General features: G+C 60.9%; 1 protein-coding gene across 1 annotated transcript; it reads right to left on the bottom strand.

The window, feature by feature from the left end:
- Nucleotides 1-243: 243 nt before the first annotated feature.
- LOC141988394 (complement factor B-like) lies at nt 244-9,667 on the bottom strand. Its single transcript, XM_074954164.1, has 18 exons — nt 9,661-9,667; nt 8,693-8,893; nt 8,056-8,241; nt 7,688-7,861; nt 7,344-7,424; nt 6,143-6,237; nt 5,667-5,793; nt 4,439-4,558; nt 4,089-4,169; nt 3,602-3,742; nt 3,327-3,451; nt 3,115-3,238; nt 2,819-2,963; nt 2,424-2,509; nt 2,213-2,343; nt 1,753-1,840; nt 1,113-1,162; nt 244-634 (listed from the first exon to the last, which is right to left on the bottom strand). The coding sequence occupies exons 1-18, from the start codon at nt 9,665-9,667 to the stop codon at nt 512-514; spliced, it is 2,085 nt and encodes a 694-aa protein (XP_074810265.1). The 3' UTR covers nt 244-511.
- Between the last annotated feature and the right edge of the window lie 7,936 nt (nt 9,668-17,603).

Consider the following 17,603-nt stretch of genomic DNA (forward strand, 5'->3'; position numbering starts at 1 on the left):
CGGCAAGGAGAGGGGCGGAGCTGGGCAGTGGCTGGGAGCCAGGACTCCTGGGTTCTCTCCCCAGCTCAGGGAGGGGAGTGGGGTCCAGTGGGTAGAGCGGGGGGGGGGCTGGGAGCCAGGACTCCTGGGTTCTCTCCCCAGCTCTGGGAGGGGAGTGGGGTCCAGTGGTTAGGGGGGTGGGCTGGGAGCCAGGACTCCTGGGTTCGCTCCTGGCTCTGGGAGGGGAGTGGGGTCTAGTGGTGGGGGGTGGGCTGGGAGCCAGGACTCCTGGGTTCTCTCCCCTGCTCTGGGAGGGGAGTGGAGACACCACTTTAATTCAGGACAGGAGGTAAGATGGTTTCAAAGATCCCACAAGCTTTATTAGTTCCAGGCACAAAGACCGTGAGGCGCCGGGGGCCCAGCTGTGCCAGGCTCGGACGCCTGGGTTCTAGCATGTCCCAAGGGGGGCAGCCCTTCTCGGGGGAAGGGTGCCCGGCCCTGCGGGTGAGTGTGTTGGGGCGGTGGGGGGGAGTCACTCGAATCCCAGCTCCGGGACCTTCTTCCTGATCCAGCCCATGAGCCGCGGGATGCTGGTGTAAGCCCCGAGGGCGCTCCCGTCGCACTGCTCGGTGGAGCCATGGCTCACGATGCCAACCTGCGGGGCAAAGACAGAGCTGGGCCACCTCGCTCCCCACCCGCAGCCCCCTGCCAGCCCAGCCCTCCCCCCCCGCCCTGCCGGTGCCCCTCGCTCCCGACCCGCAGCCCCCTGCTAGCGCAGCCCTGCCCCCCCCAGCCCCGCCGGGGCCCCTCACTCCCCACCCGCAGCCCCCTGCCAGCCCAGCCCTGCCCCCCAGCTCTGCCGGTGCCCCTCACTCCCGACCCGCAGCCCCCTGCTAGCTCAGCCCTGGGCCCCCCCCAGCCCTGCCGGTGCCCCTCACTCCTTTCGGAAGGTCTTTAATCGCCCTCTGGTGGTGAATGTCTGTATTACATTTTGTCGTCTTGTGTCCACACTCCTGAGAACAGGTTGGTATTCGGGGGGGGGAGGGGGCGGAAGGGCTCGATCCGGCCCCCCGCCCTCCCCCGTGTCTGTCGGCCCATCCCTGGGAGGGTCCGTCGGTCTGGGAGCGTCTCACCTGTATCCAGTGCTGGTTTCGCTTCACCACGAAGGGTCCCCCGGAGTCACCTGGGGGGCGGGGGGATGGGACACGAGGGTTTAAATCCGGGGGGCGGGGAGCCGGAGCGCAGGAAAGGGGGAGCGAAGGAAGAGGAGCGTGAAGGAATGGACCAAGAAATCAAGAAACGAATGGGAGAACCGAGGAAGAAAGGAGTGAATCACAGAGCGGAGAGGTGAATGCGCCGAGGAGCAAAGGAAGGAGGGACGGGCGCAGGAGGGACCCAAGGAGGGGAAGAGTGAAGGGAGCCGGCCCGAGTGGAGGAAGGAAGAGGCTGGATCCAGCGGGGAGGAGGGGAGAGAATGAAAGAACAGAGGGATGAAGCGAAGCGTGAAAGAGAGAAGGAAGGAGGGAAGAAAAGAGAGAAGGGGGCTCGGATGAATCAAGGAATGTGAGAAAGAAAAGGAATGAAGGGGAGAAGGGCGAGGGAAGGAAGGAGGGAGCAGACGGAGGGATGAGGGGTGAATGGACGCAAGGATGCAGTGTGAACGCAGGGCCTGACCAGCAGACGACTGGAGGAGGAGAGGAGTGGAGGGGCCCGGCTGCAGAGGCTGTGGGGGGAAGCCAGAGGGGAGGGAAGCGGCGGGGGGGGACTGCTCACCCTGGCAGGCGTCTTGACCCTTCTCTCCTACGGCACAAAACATGTGGGAGGTGAAATTTTTCAGCGCCTGCTGGCAGCGCGGGCGGCTCTGCAACCAGACAGGGAGCAGGGGAGTGAGGGGTTAATAGACCCCACCCTCACCAGGGGGTGTGTGTGTGTGTGTGGGTGTGCCCCCTGCTGGCGGGGACGGGCCCTGCTCCGCGCGTGTGCCCCCCCCCGCGGCCCCCTGCTGGCGGGGACGGGCCCTGCTCCGCGCGTGTGCCCCCCCGCGCCCCCTGCTGGCGGGGACGGGCCCTGCTCCGCGCGTGTGCCCCCCCCCGCGCCCCCTGCTGGTGGGGACGGGCCCTGCTCCGCGCGTGTGCCCCCCCGCGGCCCCCTGCTGGCGGGGACGGGTGCTGCTCTGTGCATGTGCCCCCTGCTGCCCATGTTGTGTGTGGCCCCCCAGGGGTGCTGCTCGTACCTGGATCACCACCTCTGCCTGCTGCAGCATGCTGGTCCCCTGGGGCCGGCTGGCCGTCTTCCCCCAGCCGGTGATGACGCCCCGGATTTCTCTCTCCTCCTGCTCCCCGCCGTGCCCCGTCAGGATCCCGCCTGGGGGGAGCCACAGGTGAGGGGGCCAGGCTGACCCCGGGCTTCCTTCCCTCCCACCACCGACAGCCTCCCCTGCTGACCTTGGTACGCACACGTCTCCTCCCAGCCGGCCGCTGGCAGGTCCAGGATGTGGCTCATCTCCGCGGTGCAGGGGAGACAGACAGGCCTGGGACGGCACCACAGAGTCAGTCGCTGCTCCCCTTCCGGAGCCGGGGGGAGAACCCAGGAGTCCTGGCTCCCAGCTCCCCCTGCTCTAACCCACCAGACCCCACTCCCCTCCCAGACCTGGGGGGAGAGCCCAGGAGTCCTGGCTCCCAGCTCCCCCTTGCTCTAACCCACTAGACCCCACTCCCCTCCCAGAGCTGGGGGGAGAGCCCAGGAGTCCTGGCTCCCAGCCCCCCTTGCTCTAACCCACTAGACCCCACTCCCCTCCCAGAGCCAGGTGGAGAACCCAGGAGTCCGGTGGGCGTCTCACCGGATTTTGGGGGTGAAGGCCAGAGGGTGGGTGAGGCTGAGCAGCGCGATGTCGAAGCTGAAATCCGAGAACCCTTTGTACCCCTCGTGGACGATGATTTGCCCCACGGGGAGGCCCGGGGAATCCTTTTGGAGGGTGGTCAGCCCTGGGGTCACAGACATGCCTGTCAGCCCCCCACAGCATCGCAAGCCCTGCCCAGCCCCCTGCCACTCCCCCCAGCCGCCCCCCCGCTCCCCAGGGCATAGCGCCCCCTGCCGAGGCCCTTGACCCCGGGCGCCCCCTAGCGCCAGTCTCACCTACAAGCACAGTCACTCGCTCCGGGGCCATGGCTCGCCTGGCCTCGGCGTCCCAGACGTTGTGGGCCGCGGTCAGGATCCAGGAGGGGGCTACGATCGAGCCCCCTCCCCTATTGTGTTGATTCTGGTGGGGGGAGGGAGAAAGAAGGCTCAGTGGAGGGGGTGGGAAGACAGGGCGGCCTGGGGGGAGGGGACCAGGAGGGGCCTCCTACCTTGTCTTTGAACTTCAGAGACACCTGCCAGGGCCACTGCTTCTCCTCCGCCTGCTCCCCACGGAAAACCCGCCCGATGAACTGGCTCCGCCCCACGCCCCGCACCCCACAGCCGAGTCCTTCGCCTGGAGACACAGAGGCAGGGGCTGAGGGGGGCTGGAGGGATCTCCCTCCCCTCCCAGGGCTGGGAGAGAACCCAGGTGTCCTGGCTCCCAGCCCTCCCCTCCCCTGGTCTACCCCACTCCCCTGCCAGAGCTGGAGTGCCCCCCACTCACCCAAGCCCCACACCAGCTGGGTGAGGGCCCCCAGGTCTCCGTAGTTCTGAAGGTAGAAGGATCTTTGGGTTCCCGGCTCCTTCGTGGCGATTCGCTCCATCTGCTCCTTGTGGGCATCCCCGACCCCCAGAGCGAAGATATCTGGGGTGAGTGGGGTGGAGGGGGTCACTAGGGAGTGCTCTCTAGGGACAAGGCCCCACGCCCCATTCCCTGCCCCCCTGAGCCAGCCAGGCCCTGCCCTGGGGCCGGATGGGAGCTGGCGCCCCCAGAGGGGACAGGCCCCACACCCCACTCCCTGCCCCCCTGAGCCAGCCAGGCCCTGCCCTGGGGCTGGATGGGAGCCGGCGCCCCCTAGAGGGGACAGGCCCCACACCCCATTCCCTGCCCCCCTGAGCCAGCCAGGCCCTGCCCTGGGGCCGGATGGGAGCCGGTGCCTCCTAGAGGGGACAGTCCCCACGCCCCATTCCCTGTTACCGTGTCCACTTACCCAGGTTCTGGTCCGGGTTGGGGATGGCTGCCCGGATTCGCGCTGACACCCTGGCTGGGTCCAGCCCCACATTGTGTCTCCCTGGTGGGGCAGGAAGGAGGAACCTGAGCCAAGATGCCCCCAATGGGGTGGGGGTGGGGGGCTGGGCTGGGATCCTATCCCTGTGCACTAGCCCTTGGGTTGCTGGGGGTGCCAGGGAGAGTGGGGGGCTGAGGGGGCATGGGGGTCCTTGGGGGTCCTAGGGCGGGGATGTCTGGGGGGATCCCCAGAGGCAGGAAGGTCTATGGGGGTGTTCACCCCAAATGTGTGCCCCGGGGGGGGTATCTGCCCCATGGGGGGGTCTGTCTCACCGCTTGTGATCAGCACCACGATGTGTTTCCTGGCGCTGGTTCTGGGCGGCGCCGTCTGGATCAGGGACAGAACCTGCCCCAGCGCCGCCCCCACGTTGGTGCCTGGCTGGGTGAAGCTGCCTGGGGGTGGGACACGACAACCCCGTCACCACAACAACACAACACACACAACCCTGTCACCCCCGCCATCCAGTGTAACCCTCCAGCAACACAACACACCACAAGCCTGTCACCACGACACACAACCCAGCAGGCAGCAACCCCATCACCACAGCCCATTGAGACAACTGCCCTCCACAACACCGTACGACAGCACAGTGACAAGGCCGTCACCACCCGGCAACACAACACCACCAGGGCAAACCCGTTACCCTGACAACACAACACACACTGACACCCCAGCACCACAGCACAGCACAACAGCCCTGTCACGCAACACTACACAACAACACAATGACTACCCCCTCATCCCAACACAACATCACCAGGGCAAACCCGTTACCCTGACAGCACAACACACACTGACAACCCCAGCACCACAGCACAGCACAACAACACAATGACTACCCCCTCATCCCAGCACAACAACCCCACCACGCCAACAATACCAGGACAAACCTGTCACCCCCAACACAACATCCCCATCAACACAACACTGCACCACAATGACAACTCCGTCACCACACAACAGCAGCCCTGGCACCACAACACCACATCACAACACACAGTGATGACCCTGTAAACAGAACACAATACACAAGGACAAGACCATCGTCACAATACAACATCCCTGTTGCCACAGGAAGATGACACAACCCAACATGCAATAACAAAATGACAACCCTGTCAACCTAAAACAACACACAAGGACGATCGTGTCACCCCAACAGCACAAAGACAATCCCGTCACCCCAACACAATGACACAACACAGCTTACCACACCAGCACAACACTGACAACACAACAGACCACAACACACATCAACCCCATGACCGCAACACAATGATAACCCCATTACCACAGCATGGCTAACCAACACACAACAACCTCATCACCACAATGACATGACATGGTGCAACAACACAATGACAACCCCATCACCACCACACAGCTACACAGCAGGAACGGCATCACACAGCAATGCAAGTTAACCCACAACACTCAGCGCCCCCCAACGCAGTGAAACACAACATAGAACACAACCCAGTGCCAGGACCCACAACTCACTTGTGTTCTGGAACTGCTCCCAGGCTGCCTCCACTTCTGCGGGACTCTGGGTCAGAACCGATACCAGCTGGGCAGAGCTGGCGAATGCCACCACTGTGAACCAGACTTTGTCAGAGACCCGGGTGGCCTGTGAGAGCCACAGTGTTAGTGTGTCGGGGAGGAAGGGCTGGGCTAGCAGGGGGCTGCGGGTGGGGAGTGAGGGGCACCGGCAGAGCTGGGGGGCAGGGCTGGGCTAGCAGGGGGCTGCGGGTCAGGAGTGAGGGGCACCGGCAGGGCTGGGGGGGCAGGGCTGGGCTGGCAGGGGGCTACGGGTCGGGAGTGAGGGGCACCGGCAGGGCTGGGGGGGCAGGGCTGGGCTAGCAGGGGGCTGCGGGTGGGGAGTGAGGGGCACCGGCAGGGCTGGGGGGGCAGGGCTGGGCTAGCAGGGGGCTGTGGGTCGGGATTGAGGGGCACCGGCAGTGCTGGCCTCCGCTTACCTGCTCCATGACGGCGATGATGAATTCCCCACTTATTTTCACATTCTCGGCCCCGACGCTGCCCGATGTGTGCACGACAAAGTATATGTTGGCGCCTGGGGGTGGGGGTGAGTTAGACAAAGACAGGAAAGGAGCCTCCCCCACAGCCCTCAGGGTCCCCAGCCCCCTGCCCCCTGCCATGGCCTTGGGCAACCCTGGCTGGGACGAGACGGCTAGAGGGAAAAAAGGGGTTTTGAGATCAGCAGTCAGGGACAACCAGCTAATCCGCATGGGAGCTACCCCTGCCGTCTGCCTGTCCATCCATCCATCCCCCCACCTCCCATGCCATCCATCCATCCATCCCCCATGTGATCCATCCATCTCATCCATCCCCCCTGCCTTATATCCATCCATCCATCCATCCATCCATCCATCCATCCATCCATCCATCCATCCATTTCCCCTGCCATCATCCATCCATCTCCCCTGCCATCCATCCCATCCATCCGTCTGTCCGTCCATCCATCCATCCATCCATCCATCCATCCCCCCACCTCCCATGCCATCCATCCATCCATCCATCCATCCCCCATGTGATCCATCCATCTCATCCATCCCCCTGCCTTATATCCATCCATCCATCCATCCATCCATCCATCCATTTCCCCTGCCATCATCCATCCATCTCCCCTGCCATCCATCCCATCCATCCGTCTGTCCATCCATCCATTCTCCCATCCATCCCTCTATTCCCTCACTGCCTCTCCCTCATCCACTGTCCTCATCCAGAAGACTAGAGCCCTGCACGGATACAAAAATCTCTCTGCTTCCGATCTGTGGAGCGCCATGGATTTGCAGGGCTCTCCTTACTGGGGCCAGGCTGTGGCTCTGGGGCACCCACCCCCCGGAGCCCGGGCGGGCCGCTGTGGGGAGGCTGGGTCCCTCCACCTGCCCTGGGAAGGGGGCCCGAGCAGCCCCCAGCTAGTGTCCATGCCCCCCAGGTGCCCTGCCGAGGGCAGGTGGAGGGTCTGTGCTGTGGTTCCTCACAGCTGCCTGCCTGGCTCTTACCGTCAGAGCCCTGCCGATGCCTGCGGGATGCCCAAGTGGATCTTTGGGGCTGGGCTTGGGCCCCCCAGTCCTTGGGGCTCCTGGCTGAGCATGTTGGGGGTGGTGAGCAGGGGCCGGTGCCCCCCAGGATGGAGGGCAACACGCTGACCCTGACCTGTTCGTGCGTGCGCCGTGATTTCTTCTGACATGTCCAGGTGCTTGGCCACAGAGCTCACGTTGTCGTAGGCGTAGCGGCCTGGGGGTTCAAAGCTGGTCATGAGGGGGTACGGATGGGGGTGGGGTGCAGGGAGACCCCCCATGGGATGCAGGGGCCTGGACAGCCACCCCAATGGGGTACAGTACAGACCATCCCTTGGGAACCACGGGAGGGGGCCCAGCGCTGGGTGGCTGGAAGGGGGTTGGATGGATGCAGACATGGGGCGGATGGAAAGACAGACACACAAGGGACAGAAGGACCCCCGGGTCAGGGGGACAGCTGGGGCTCGGCGTGCGACTCACCCTCACAGCGTGGCTCCTCCCCCGACCACTGGCCCGAGTTCTGGCAGACGCGGCGGGGAGAGCCCCGCAGCACCAGCTCCCGGAGGCAGGTGAATCTCACGGCTCGGCCTGGCTCGAAGACGTGGCCCTGGCGATGCCCCCCAAGGGGGATGCCCGGCCAGGGACACAGGGAGTCTGCAGGGAGACAGACCCCAGCTGCTTTAACCACCCGGGGTCGGGGCTGCATGGTCGGGAGTCCCCACAGAGTGGGGATAGATGGGAATGGGCGATTCCCGACCCCACTGCTCTAACCACCAGCCCCCACTCCCCACCCAGAGCCCGGAGAACCCAGGCGTCCTGGCTCCCAGCCCCCGCCCAGCCCCACTCACCCTCGGGGTCGCACACAGCCGTGCGGCCGCTCCACTCGCCGTTGGCCAGGCAGGTGCGGCAGGCTGCGCCGAAGAGCCGGTGCCCGGGCTGGCAGTGGAAGGTGATCGTGTCCCCGACCCGGTACTTGTTCTGCCGAGGCTGGTGCCACCCGTTCTCGAAGGTGATGTAGCCAGTGCAGGTGTAGGCTGCAGGGGAGAGAGGGGAGGCGCAGGACTCCTGGGTTCTCAGAGCGGAGGGGGGTCGAGTGGGTTAGAGCAGGCGGGGCTGGGAGCTAGGACTCCTGGGTTCTCTCCCCGGCTCTGGGAGGGGAGTGGGGGCTGGGAGCCAGGATGCCTGGGTTCTCTGCCCGGCTCTGGGAGGGGAGTGGGGGCTGGGAGCTAGGACTCCTGGGTTCTCTCCCCGGCTCTGGGAGGGGAGTGGGGGCTGGGAGCCAGGATGCCTGGGTTCTCTCCCTGGCTCTGGGAGGGGAGTGGGGGCTGGGAGCCAGGATGCCTGGGTTCTCTCCCCAGCTCTGGGAGGGGAGTGGGGGCTGGGAGCCAGGATGCCTGGGTTCTCTCCCCAGCTCTGGGAGGGGAGTGGGAGTCTAGTGGTTAGAGCAGTGGGGGCTGGGAGCCAGGACTCCTGGGTTCTACTCACTGATGCAGGAGGGTCTCTGGGCTGACTCGAAGGCATTCCTCAGAGGTGACCACTTCCCGCTAGACTGACAGACCCTCCAGCTCACAGGGTAGGCGTAGCTGTTCGGGGGGCAGCGATACTCCAGGATGCTACCATTGGTTCGGATCTTGGGGTACACGACCTCACCCCCTTGGATACCTTCCGCATCCCCACAAACTGCATCTGGGAGAGAAAAAGCAGGGGGCTGCGGGACGGGAGTGCGGGGCACCTGCAGGGCTGGGGGGGCAGAGCTGGGCTGGCAGGGGGCCGTGGGTCGGGAGTGGGGGGCACCTGCAGGGCTGCGGGGGGCAGGGCTGGGCTGGCAGGGGGCTGCAGGTCGGGAGTGAGGGGCACCTGCAGGGCTGCGGGGGCAGGGCTGGGCTGGCAGGGGGCTGCGGGTCAGGAGTGAGGGGCACTGGCAGGGCTGAGGGGGCAGGGCTGGGCTGGGTGAGTGAGGGGCAGGGTCAGAGTTAAGGAGGGTCCAGGCCCCCGGGGAGGTGCAGGAGGAATTTCTTACCACACAGGCCGTGTCGGAGGAGGAGGAGGAGGAAGAGGAGGAGGAGGAGGAGGAAGGGGACGTGTTCCATGGCCCCAGAGTCTTTGGGGGGTCTGAGCAGTGGGGAGAACAGAGGCTCCTTTCCCAGCTGGGCAGGAAGGCGGAGTGGGGGGAGGAGCGTGGGAGCTGATATTTTGGTCTCTGAAACCTCTAGCTGGAAAGAGGAACTGGCATGTGGTTCCCAGAATATGATTTTCCCCTCCCCAAGCTGGGAGAGAACCCAGGAGTCCTGCCTCCCAACCCCCCACCCCCACTCTACCCACTAAACCCCACTCCCCTCCCCAGGCTGGGTTAGAACCCCGGTGTCCTGCCTCCCAGTCCCTTCTAACCCACCAGACCTCACTCCCCTCCCAGAGCTGGGGAGAGAACCCAGGAGTCCTGGCTTTCTCTGCACCCTCCATCTTGGCTACCCTCCCCCTTTTCCCCACTTCCTCTGTCTCTGAAACAGAAAAACTGAGTCAGAAAACCTGGACTCTCCCTCCCTTGAGCCAGCCAGTCCCCCAGTCTGGGGCCAGATTGAATCCCATGCTGCCCAGATGGGACAGGCCCCGTGATCCACCCACCCCCCATATCTGGCTGGAGCTATGCTCAGAGCTGGTGGGGGTGGGGTTGGATTCTGTCGGCTGATCTCCTCTCTCTCTATATCTAAACACACACACACACATACACACACCGTGTGCGGAGGGAGGTGCCTGGCCTGAGCCCAGCCCCAGCTAGATATCGATTTTATGGGCACACTAACCATCCTGCTACACATCCTGTACTCCTGGGTTCTCTGCCCAGCTCTGGGAGGGGAGTGGGGGCTGGTGGTTAGAGCAGGGGGCTGGGAGCCAGGACTCCTGGGTTCTCTCCCCAGCTCCGGGAGGGGAGTGGGGGTTGGTGGTTAGAGCAGGGGGCTGGGAGCCAGGACTCCGGGGTTCTCATATCTGTGCAGGGGGCTGGGTGCAGCTGCACGGGAGTGAGCTGATATTTTGGGAGCTGGTTCCCTGCACGGGGTTTCACTTCATGTTTCCTTTTTGCTGTCCTGCTCTGGGCATTGTGGGTTCAGAGAAATCACAGCCCCTCAGGTGACCAAAAAAGGGAAGGGGAGAGGGGTGGGGTGGAGGCAGCTGGCCGGAGGGAGGAACTCTCATCGATCAGAAGAGAGGATAGCGGGGTTGAGACACAGAGAAAGAAAGAGAGAAAAAGACGCCGGAGTAGGTAGGCTCTGGGGGGTCAGGGCAGAGGTCGAATCCCCCTTCTGAGGGCCCAGCTGCCTCAGCGCCCTCCCCAGCCCCAGCCATGAGGGGCTAAGTAGGGGTTGGTCCCTTGGGGGCAGCAGAGGGGATGGATCACTAGACCTATTGTGGGGCGGGCAGGGGCAGGGTGGGAGGATGGGAATTGGGGAGCATGAGGTGGGGTGTGAGGTGTAGAGACAACAGAGGAGCTGAGCTGAGGAATGGGAAAGCAGGGAAGAAAGAAATGAACGTGGGAAAGAAAGCCAGGAAAGAGGGAATGAGAGAAAGGGAACAAAGACAGGGGAGTGAGAAGGAAGGAAAGGAAGCAAGGAGGGAGCAATGAGTGAACTTTAGGGGCCCTGCTCCCAACTATAGCTCTAATCCTCCCTCCCCCCAACCCGCAGATGGCTGCCGTTGTTGCTGCCCTGGCCCGTCTCCACCCGGCATTGGCCATCCTGGGCAGTGATGCCCGATGCCACAGCCTGGCCCCCTGGTATTTCCTCCTGGGCCTCCGCCTTGTTGCTCTCTTTGTGGCTGATGGGCCGTGGGCTTCGGTGAAACCAGACCTGGCCTGTAACTGGACCTCGGTCAATGGGGACTCCCAACCGTTCTGTGCCGCCCTGTGCTACAACCAGCGCTTCCCAGCCCCCGTCTCCTCGTTCTGGGGCTTCGCCTTCCTCGCCACCCTGCTCCCCATGGGCCTCATGATGCTGATTCATGCCCAGTTCAGCCAACGGGCTGCGGCCAGAGGGGACAAGGAGTCAGTAGGACCAACTGATGCAACCAATATGGCTGCCAAACCCAACATGGCTGCCAAAACCAAGCTGGCTGGAGAGCCCAATATGGCCACTGGAGCCAACTGGGTTGACATAATTAATATGGACTCTGAGTCCCAACGGGTTGGCCAGTCCAAGATGGCCACTCTAGGAGCTAAGATGGCTGCCAGCTCAGCCTGGCGCTCCCCAGCATTTGGTTTATGCGTGGTGCTGCTCCTGGCTACTGAGCTGGGCTTCTTGTGGGCTATGCTGGCCCTACAGTTACCCTTGGTGTCAGGGGCCTACTTCCAGTGCCACCCTGGGGCTCCCCCCTGCCCCCCGGCCCTGGAGTGTGCCCTGTCGGGGCAGGCAGACAAGAAGATGGCGCTGGTGACTCTGGCCTTCACAGCCTGTGTCAATATAGCCTCCTGTCTTGCCTATGGGATCATGAGGCTGGGGAGGGCGGCTCAGTGCCAGGGGAGATAGGGGTGAGGGGTGAGGGAATGAGTGTGGGAAGAAGGGGAGTAGGGAGTGGGGGGAAGAGGGACTGGTTGAAAGATTCAACATGGCTGCCCAGCCCAAACTGGATGGTGTATCCATGACAACTGCCCAGCCCAAGCTGGTTGACGTATCCATGATGGCTGCCCAGCCCAAAGTGATTGGCGTATCCAAGATGGCCGCCCTGCACAAGGTGATTGGCATATCCAAGATGGCGGCCCTGCTCAAGGTGATTGGCATATCCAGGATGGCAGGGAAGGGGAAGAAAAGGAGGAAACCTGTAGAATCATGGACTATTGAGCAGACCCCTCTCACAGAGCAGAGACCCCCATCTATCTACCATCAGTGACATGGGTGTGGGCACGACACAGAGGGAACCTGGACTGACCTTATGGGAGGGGTGAACAAATTCCCCTCCCCTCCCACAATGCACCTCTGCTACTGTGCATGCTCAAAGATGGCCAAGAATGCAGCCACCTCTGGAGTGGGGCATGGGGGCTGGTTATACGGGGACTCCTCACCTGGTGCTCAGATGTGGTCATCTCTGGGGTGGGGTGCAGCGGCTGTTTATATGGGGACCCCTCGCCCAGCACTGAGATGCGATCACTTCTGGGGAGGGGAGTAGAGGCTGTTTATATGGGGACCCCTTGCCCGGTGATGAGGTCAGCACTGACTGCTAGGGGAGAGCACCCGTACTGAGCCTCCCAGTACAAATTGCTTTCAGAATCGGGTCCTATAGGGCTGATTTGTTGTGGTTCAAACATTTATCAAACTGCTTATTTTGACGTCTGGTTTATAAAAGTTATGATTGTCCCAATATGCTCAAAGTTCAACTTAAATACGAGAGACTGTGGAATGGGAGCTGGGGCGGGGGAGGGATGGGAGCCCGGACTCCTGTGGGAGGGGAGTGGGGTCTAGAGGGTTAGAGCAGGGGGCAGGAGCCAGGACTCCTGGGTTCCTTCTAGCTGCAGAGGAAGCTGTGAAGTGCTGGCAAGTTTCCCTTTGGTGGATTGTGTTTTGAGGTCACAACATGGACTGGGGCACAAGGTGGGTGGGGGGCGGAGGCAACTGGCTCGTGTTGCGACTCTCCCAGAAGGAAGGAAGGAAATAAGAGAGGGAGGACGAACAGAGGGAGAGAAAGAGAGACTCAATGAGCGGAACAGGTACTGGGACACAGGCTGCAAGGGTGGGCGGTGGCTGGAAATCCAGCAGGGGGCGTTGTGAGCTGCTGTCACAGTGTTGCGCCCCCCAGGTTGGCGTAAGAGGGTTGGGGTGCTGGGTGTGCGTATCATGGTCCGGGCAAGGGGACGGGGAGCTGGAAAAGTCAGGAGAGAACTCCTTGCCTGGGTGGGGCCAGATGCGGTTGGACTGGTTCTGGATTGAGTCAGAGCTGCAGGAGAAGAGGGAGAGTGAAAGGGAATGTGGGACGGACTAGGGTGACATGGAGAAAGGAAAATGGGAATAAGAAAGAAATAAAGAAAGAGGGAACAAGGGAAAGAAAGAAAACATGAGAATGGGGAAATAAGGGAAAGAAAGAAAGAAAGAAAGAAAGAAAGAAAGAAAGGGGAAAAAGAAAGAATGAATGAAAGAGAATGAGGGAATGAAGGAGAGTCAGAAAGAAAAAAGAAAGAAGGAAGGAAAGAGAAACAGAATGAGGGAATCAGAGAGAAAAAGAAAACAAAGGAAAGAAAGAAAGGTCTGAACAAGGAGATAAGAAAGAAAGAAAGAAAGAAAGAAAGAAAGAAAGAAAGAAAGAGTAAGGCGAAGAAAGAAAGAATGAATGAAAGAGAATGAGGGAATAAGGGAGAGAAAGAAACAAGAGAATGAGGGAATGAGGAAGAGACAGACAGAAAGAATGAATGAAAGAAAATGAAGGAATTATGGAAAGAAAAAGAAAGAAGGAAGGAAAGAGAAACAGAATGAGGGAATCAGAGAGAGAAAAAAAAACAAAGGAAAGAAAGAAAGGTCTGAACAAGGGGATAAAAAAGAAAGAAAGAAAGAAAGAAAGACAAGGATGAGAGAATGAGAAAAAAATAAAGAAAATAATGGAAGGAGAGAAAGGGGAACCAGGGAATGAGAAAGAAGGAAAACAGGGAAAGCGAACACAAGACAAAGAAGGAGTGAGTGGATGAGAAAAGAGAGAGAAAGGAAGAGTGGCATGAGGGAACTGGAAAGAAAGAAAAAAGAAACCAAGGGGAGCAGAAGAAGCAAGGAAAGAAAGGAATGAGAAAGACGCGGAAGGAAAGACTGAGAGAAAGAGGGGAATAGGAAGGAAGAAGACGAGGGACCGAGGACGGGGAAGAGCGAGGGAGCCAGACAGGCAGTGGAGGGTGCTCTGGCCTCTCTCTCTCCACAGATGGCGGCCATTTTTTCTGGCATCTCACGGTTCTTCCAGCCGGCCTTGGGGTGCCTCTCGGTGGAAACCAGCTGCCAAGGCCTGACACCCTGGTACTTCCTCATTGGCCTGCGCCTGGTGACTCTGGTCCTGGCCAGTGGGCCCTGGGACTCGGACCAGTCCTTCCTAGCCTGCGACTGGCTCTCGGAGAACACTGGGCCCCAGACCTTCTGCAACGCGGTTTGCTACAACCAGCACTTCCCGGCCCCCATGTTCGGCATCTGGGGCTTCGCCTTTCTGGCCACCATCTTCACCATCGGGCTGATGCAGCTCGTACGGAGCAGGAACATCCAGGTGGTTGTAGTGGACAAGGACGTGGAGGAGTCGGCACCTGCTGGGACATCCAATATCGCCGCCAGACCAAACGTGACCACCGATGTCAAGCCGCTCAAGGCAGCCAATATGGCTGACAATGCTAAGCCACTTGACCAATCCAAGATGGCCTCTAGCGAGCCCTGGCGCCACCTGGTCTTTGGCCTGTGTGTGGGGCTGCTGCTGGCCACGGAGATGAGCTTCCTGTGGGCCGTGCTGGCCCTGCAGATGCCAGCCATGTTGGCAACCTCCTTCCGCTGTGTCCCGGGGAGCCCGGCCTGCCCCTCCGTCCTGGAGTGCACCCTCCCGGGCCGGGCCGACAAGCACATGGCACTGGCCACCTTGGCCTTCACGGCCTGCATCAACATGGCTGCCTGCCTGGGTTACGGGATTATGGCGCTCAGGAGTAGGGCCTGTTGCCAGGGGCAACAGGGGGCAGGGGAAGGAGAGGGCTGTGGGGAGTGTGGGGGAGAGGGGGACTGTGGGGTGTGTGTGGGGAGCTGTGGGGGGGAGGCAGAGGCTGTGGGGGGAGTGGAGGGGGAAGGGGCGATAGTGGGGGAGACGGGGTGCTGTGAGGTGGGTGGAAGGGCCAGGGCAGAGGAGGAGAGTAGAGAGGACAGGGGGGCCCATAGAGGGGGCAGGGGGGCCCATAGAGGGGGCAGGGGGGAGGGGTGGGGAGGGGGTATGGAGATGCAGGAGATAGCTGGAGGGAAGGAGGAGGGGAGGCTCCTGAGGGGGGACTGGGAGGGGGGTAGTGAGGAGAGTGGGGAGCTGGAGGGAGGCATGAGGTGGGGAAAGGACTGGGGGGTGAGTTTGGGGGAAGGGAGGAAGTGGGGAGAAGTGGGCAGGGGAGTGAGCAGAACAGCAGGGATGGAGGGTGCCAAGATTGTTGTGGAGAGGGGGAAAGGAGGCTTCTACATGAGGGGTAAGGGGAAGCTCTTCATACAGGGACCCCTCGCCCGGCACTGGAACACGGCCCCTCTGGGATGGGGTGCAGGGGCTGGGCACACGGGGACCCCTTGCCTGGAGCTGGGACATGGCCCTTCTGGGGTGGGGAACTGGGGCTATTCATAGAGGGACCCCTGGCCTGGTGCTGGGGCAGGCCCCTCTTGGGCGGTGGGGGGCTGGGCACACGGGGTCCGCTCACCCGGTGCTGGGGCAGGCCCCTCTTGGGCGGTGGGGGGCTGGGCACACGGGGTCCGCTCACCCGGTGCTGGGACAGGCCCCTCTTGGGCGGTGGGGGGCTACTTATATGGGGACAGCTCACTGCCCTTCTCCGGGCACTGAGTTGCAGCCACTTCTTGTTCTTTACTAAGTGGCCACTAGGTGGCAGGTTCGCGCCACCGTTCTAGCTCTGGACATGTTCCCAAGCGCCCCATGCCAGGGGCCGCATGCACCCCCCGTTTCTCCCTCACCTCCTACCAGGGTCCCCCCCATTCTCCCCCTGGATGCCTGGGCTCTGTTCATCCCCACCCCCCTTGATTTCCGGGACGTATGTAGATATGTAAATAGGCCAGCCTGTCTCGTTCCTTGTTTGCTAAATTATTTCTCTGCTGTCTGTCTGGCAGATCAGCAATTCCATGCACCAACCTGGCACACGCCACAGCACCGTGGGTGCAGCTGGGCTGGAAGGGGCTGTTATACTGGAATCTGCTAATTCCAAGCCACAAGCCATGCTTTGATCTAGAGACAATTGCAGAGGCGTTTGAAGCTGCTGACTCAGCTGACAGAGGCCGGTGGGGGAGGGCCGAGTGTGTCCCCCATTTTCCCTATATAACTTTCCTGATTCCCTCCAAATCCATAGAGCTCTACCCATCGAGGCCTGGAATGTTCCCTGGAATTTTGGAATCAATGTGAGGTGGCGTTCCAAAGTTATCACTTTATAAAGGGACCCCTGGCCCTGTGCGGAGATACTTCTGTCTCTGGGGTGGGGCATGGGGGATGTTTATCCAGGGATCCTTGCCCAATGTGCAGATGCAGCCACCTCTGGGGAGGGACAGAAAAACGGAGGAGTGCTATTGTGTCAAGTGATTGGCCTTTCCTTTGTTCTGTCAATAAAAACCTACATGCAGATTTTTCCTGCGTCTTCATATTTTGACTTAAAGTTTAGAGACTGGGATGGGATTTAGGACTCAGGTGTCCCAATAGAAACCAAATCATTTGGTGCGGGGCAGAGGCTGGGAACCAGGACGATTGGGAACCAGGACTCCTGGGTTCTATTCCCAGCTCTGGGAGGGGAGTGGGGTCTAGTGCTTCGGGGCTGGGAGCCAGGATTCCTGGGTTCTATCCCCAGCTCTGGGGGGGACTGGAGGTTAGAGTGGTGTGGTTGGGAGCCAGGACTCCTGGGTTCTCTGGGGGTGGAGTGGGGTCCAGTGAAGCTTCCTATCAGCCTGTATTGAAGCTGCTAAACTTGCCCCAAGGAGCTGCCCAGGGAGGTAATTTCTTCACCAGTCCCGAGCTTTTACGACCTTCCAGAGAACGAAGCACCAGGGGTTGTCATCCTGCTTGGCTGAGATCATCTCCCTTGGAGGAAGCCTTCCCCAACAACCTGAGCTCAGCAGCCCCTCCTTCATTCCCGGAGCTCATCAGGAAAGTTCGGAGCACCCTAAAGGAGTCAGCCTAAAGTCTCGAGAAGACACATGAAACCGAGACTAACTTTTCTGGAAGGGTCATGAGCAATTGGGGCCACCGCTGAAGGGAACTGCAGACGCCTCCTTCCTCCTTCCAAAACACGTTAGTTCGCCTGGCGCTGCGGGATGGTCCCATGGTTCCATCGGTTCTCGCTCATTCCAGAGGACTCTTAGAAAGAAGCCTACATCCGAACCCAAGCTCTATGAAAGCTAATCTCCTTGAGCCCACCACAGCCTGATTAATACATTTTAAGACCAGATGGGACCCCTATGACCACCTTGTCTGATCTCCCGTATAACCTAGGTCACAGGTCTGCCCTCAATTAATTGCTCTTGGAACTAGAGCTTTTAGAAAAACATCCCATCAGATTTTAAAATAGCCAATTATTAACTATCCACTACGCCTTATTCCAATGGTTAATTCCCCTCACTGTTAAAATTTTGTGCCTTGTTTCTAGTCTGAATTTGTCTAGCTCCAACTTCCATCTGTTGGGTCTGGACTCAGCTTTGTTTGCTAGACTGAAGAGCAC

The sequence above is a fragment of the Natator depressus genome, chromosome 6, assembly GCF_965152275.1.
Source record: "Natator depressus isolate rNatDep1 chromosome 6, rNatDep2.hap1, whole genome shotgun sequence".
Taxonomy (NCBI): Eukaryota; Metazoa; Chordata; order Testudines; family Cheloniidae; genus Natator; species Natator depressus.

Excerpts from the sequence above, each read along its gene's own strand:
- LOC141988394 (XM_074954164.1), bottom strand. Across the intron at positions 3,743-4,088 it reads CAACCCGGACCAGAACCTGG|ATATCTTCGCTCTGGGGGTC; the intron begins GTAAGTGGACAC and ends CACTCACCCCAG. Across the intron at positions 3,239-3,326 it reads CTCTGAAGTTCAAAGACAAG|AATCAACACAATAGGGGAGG; the intron begins GTAGGAGGCCCC and ends TCCCCCCACCAG.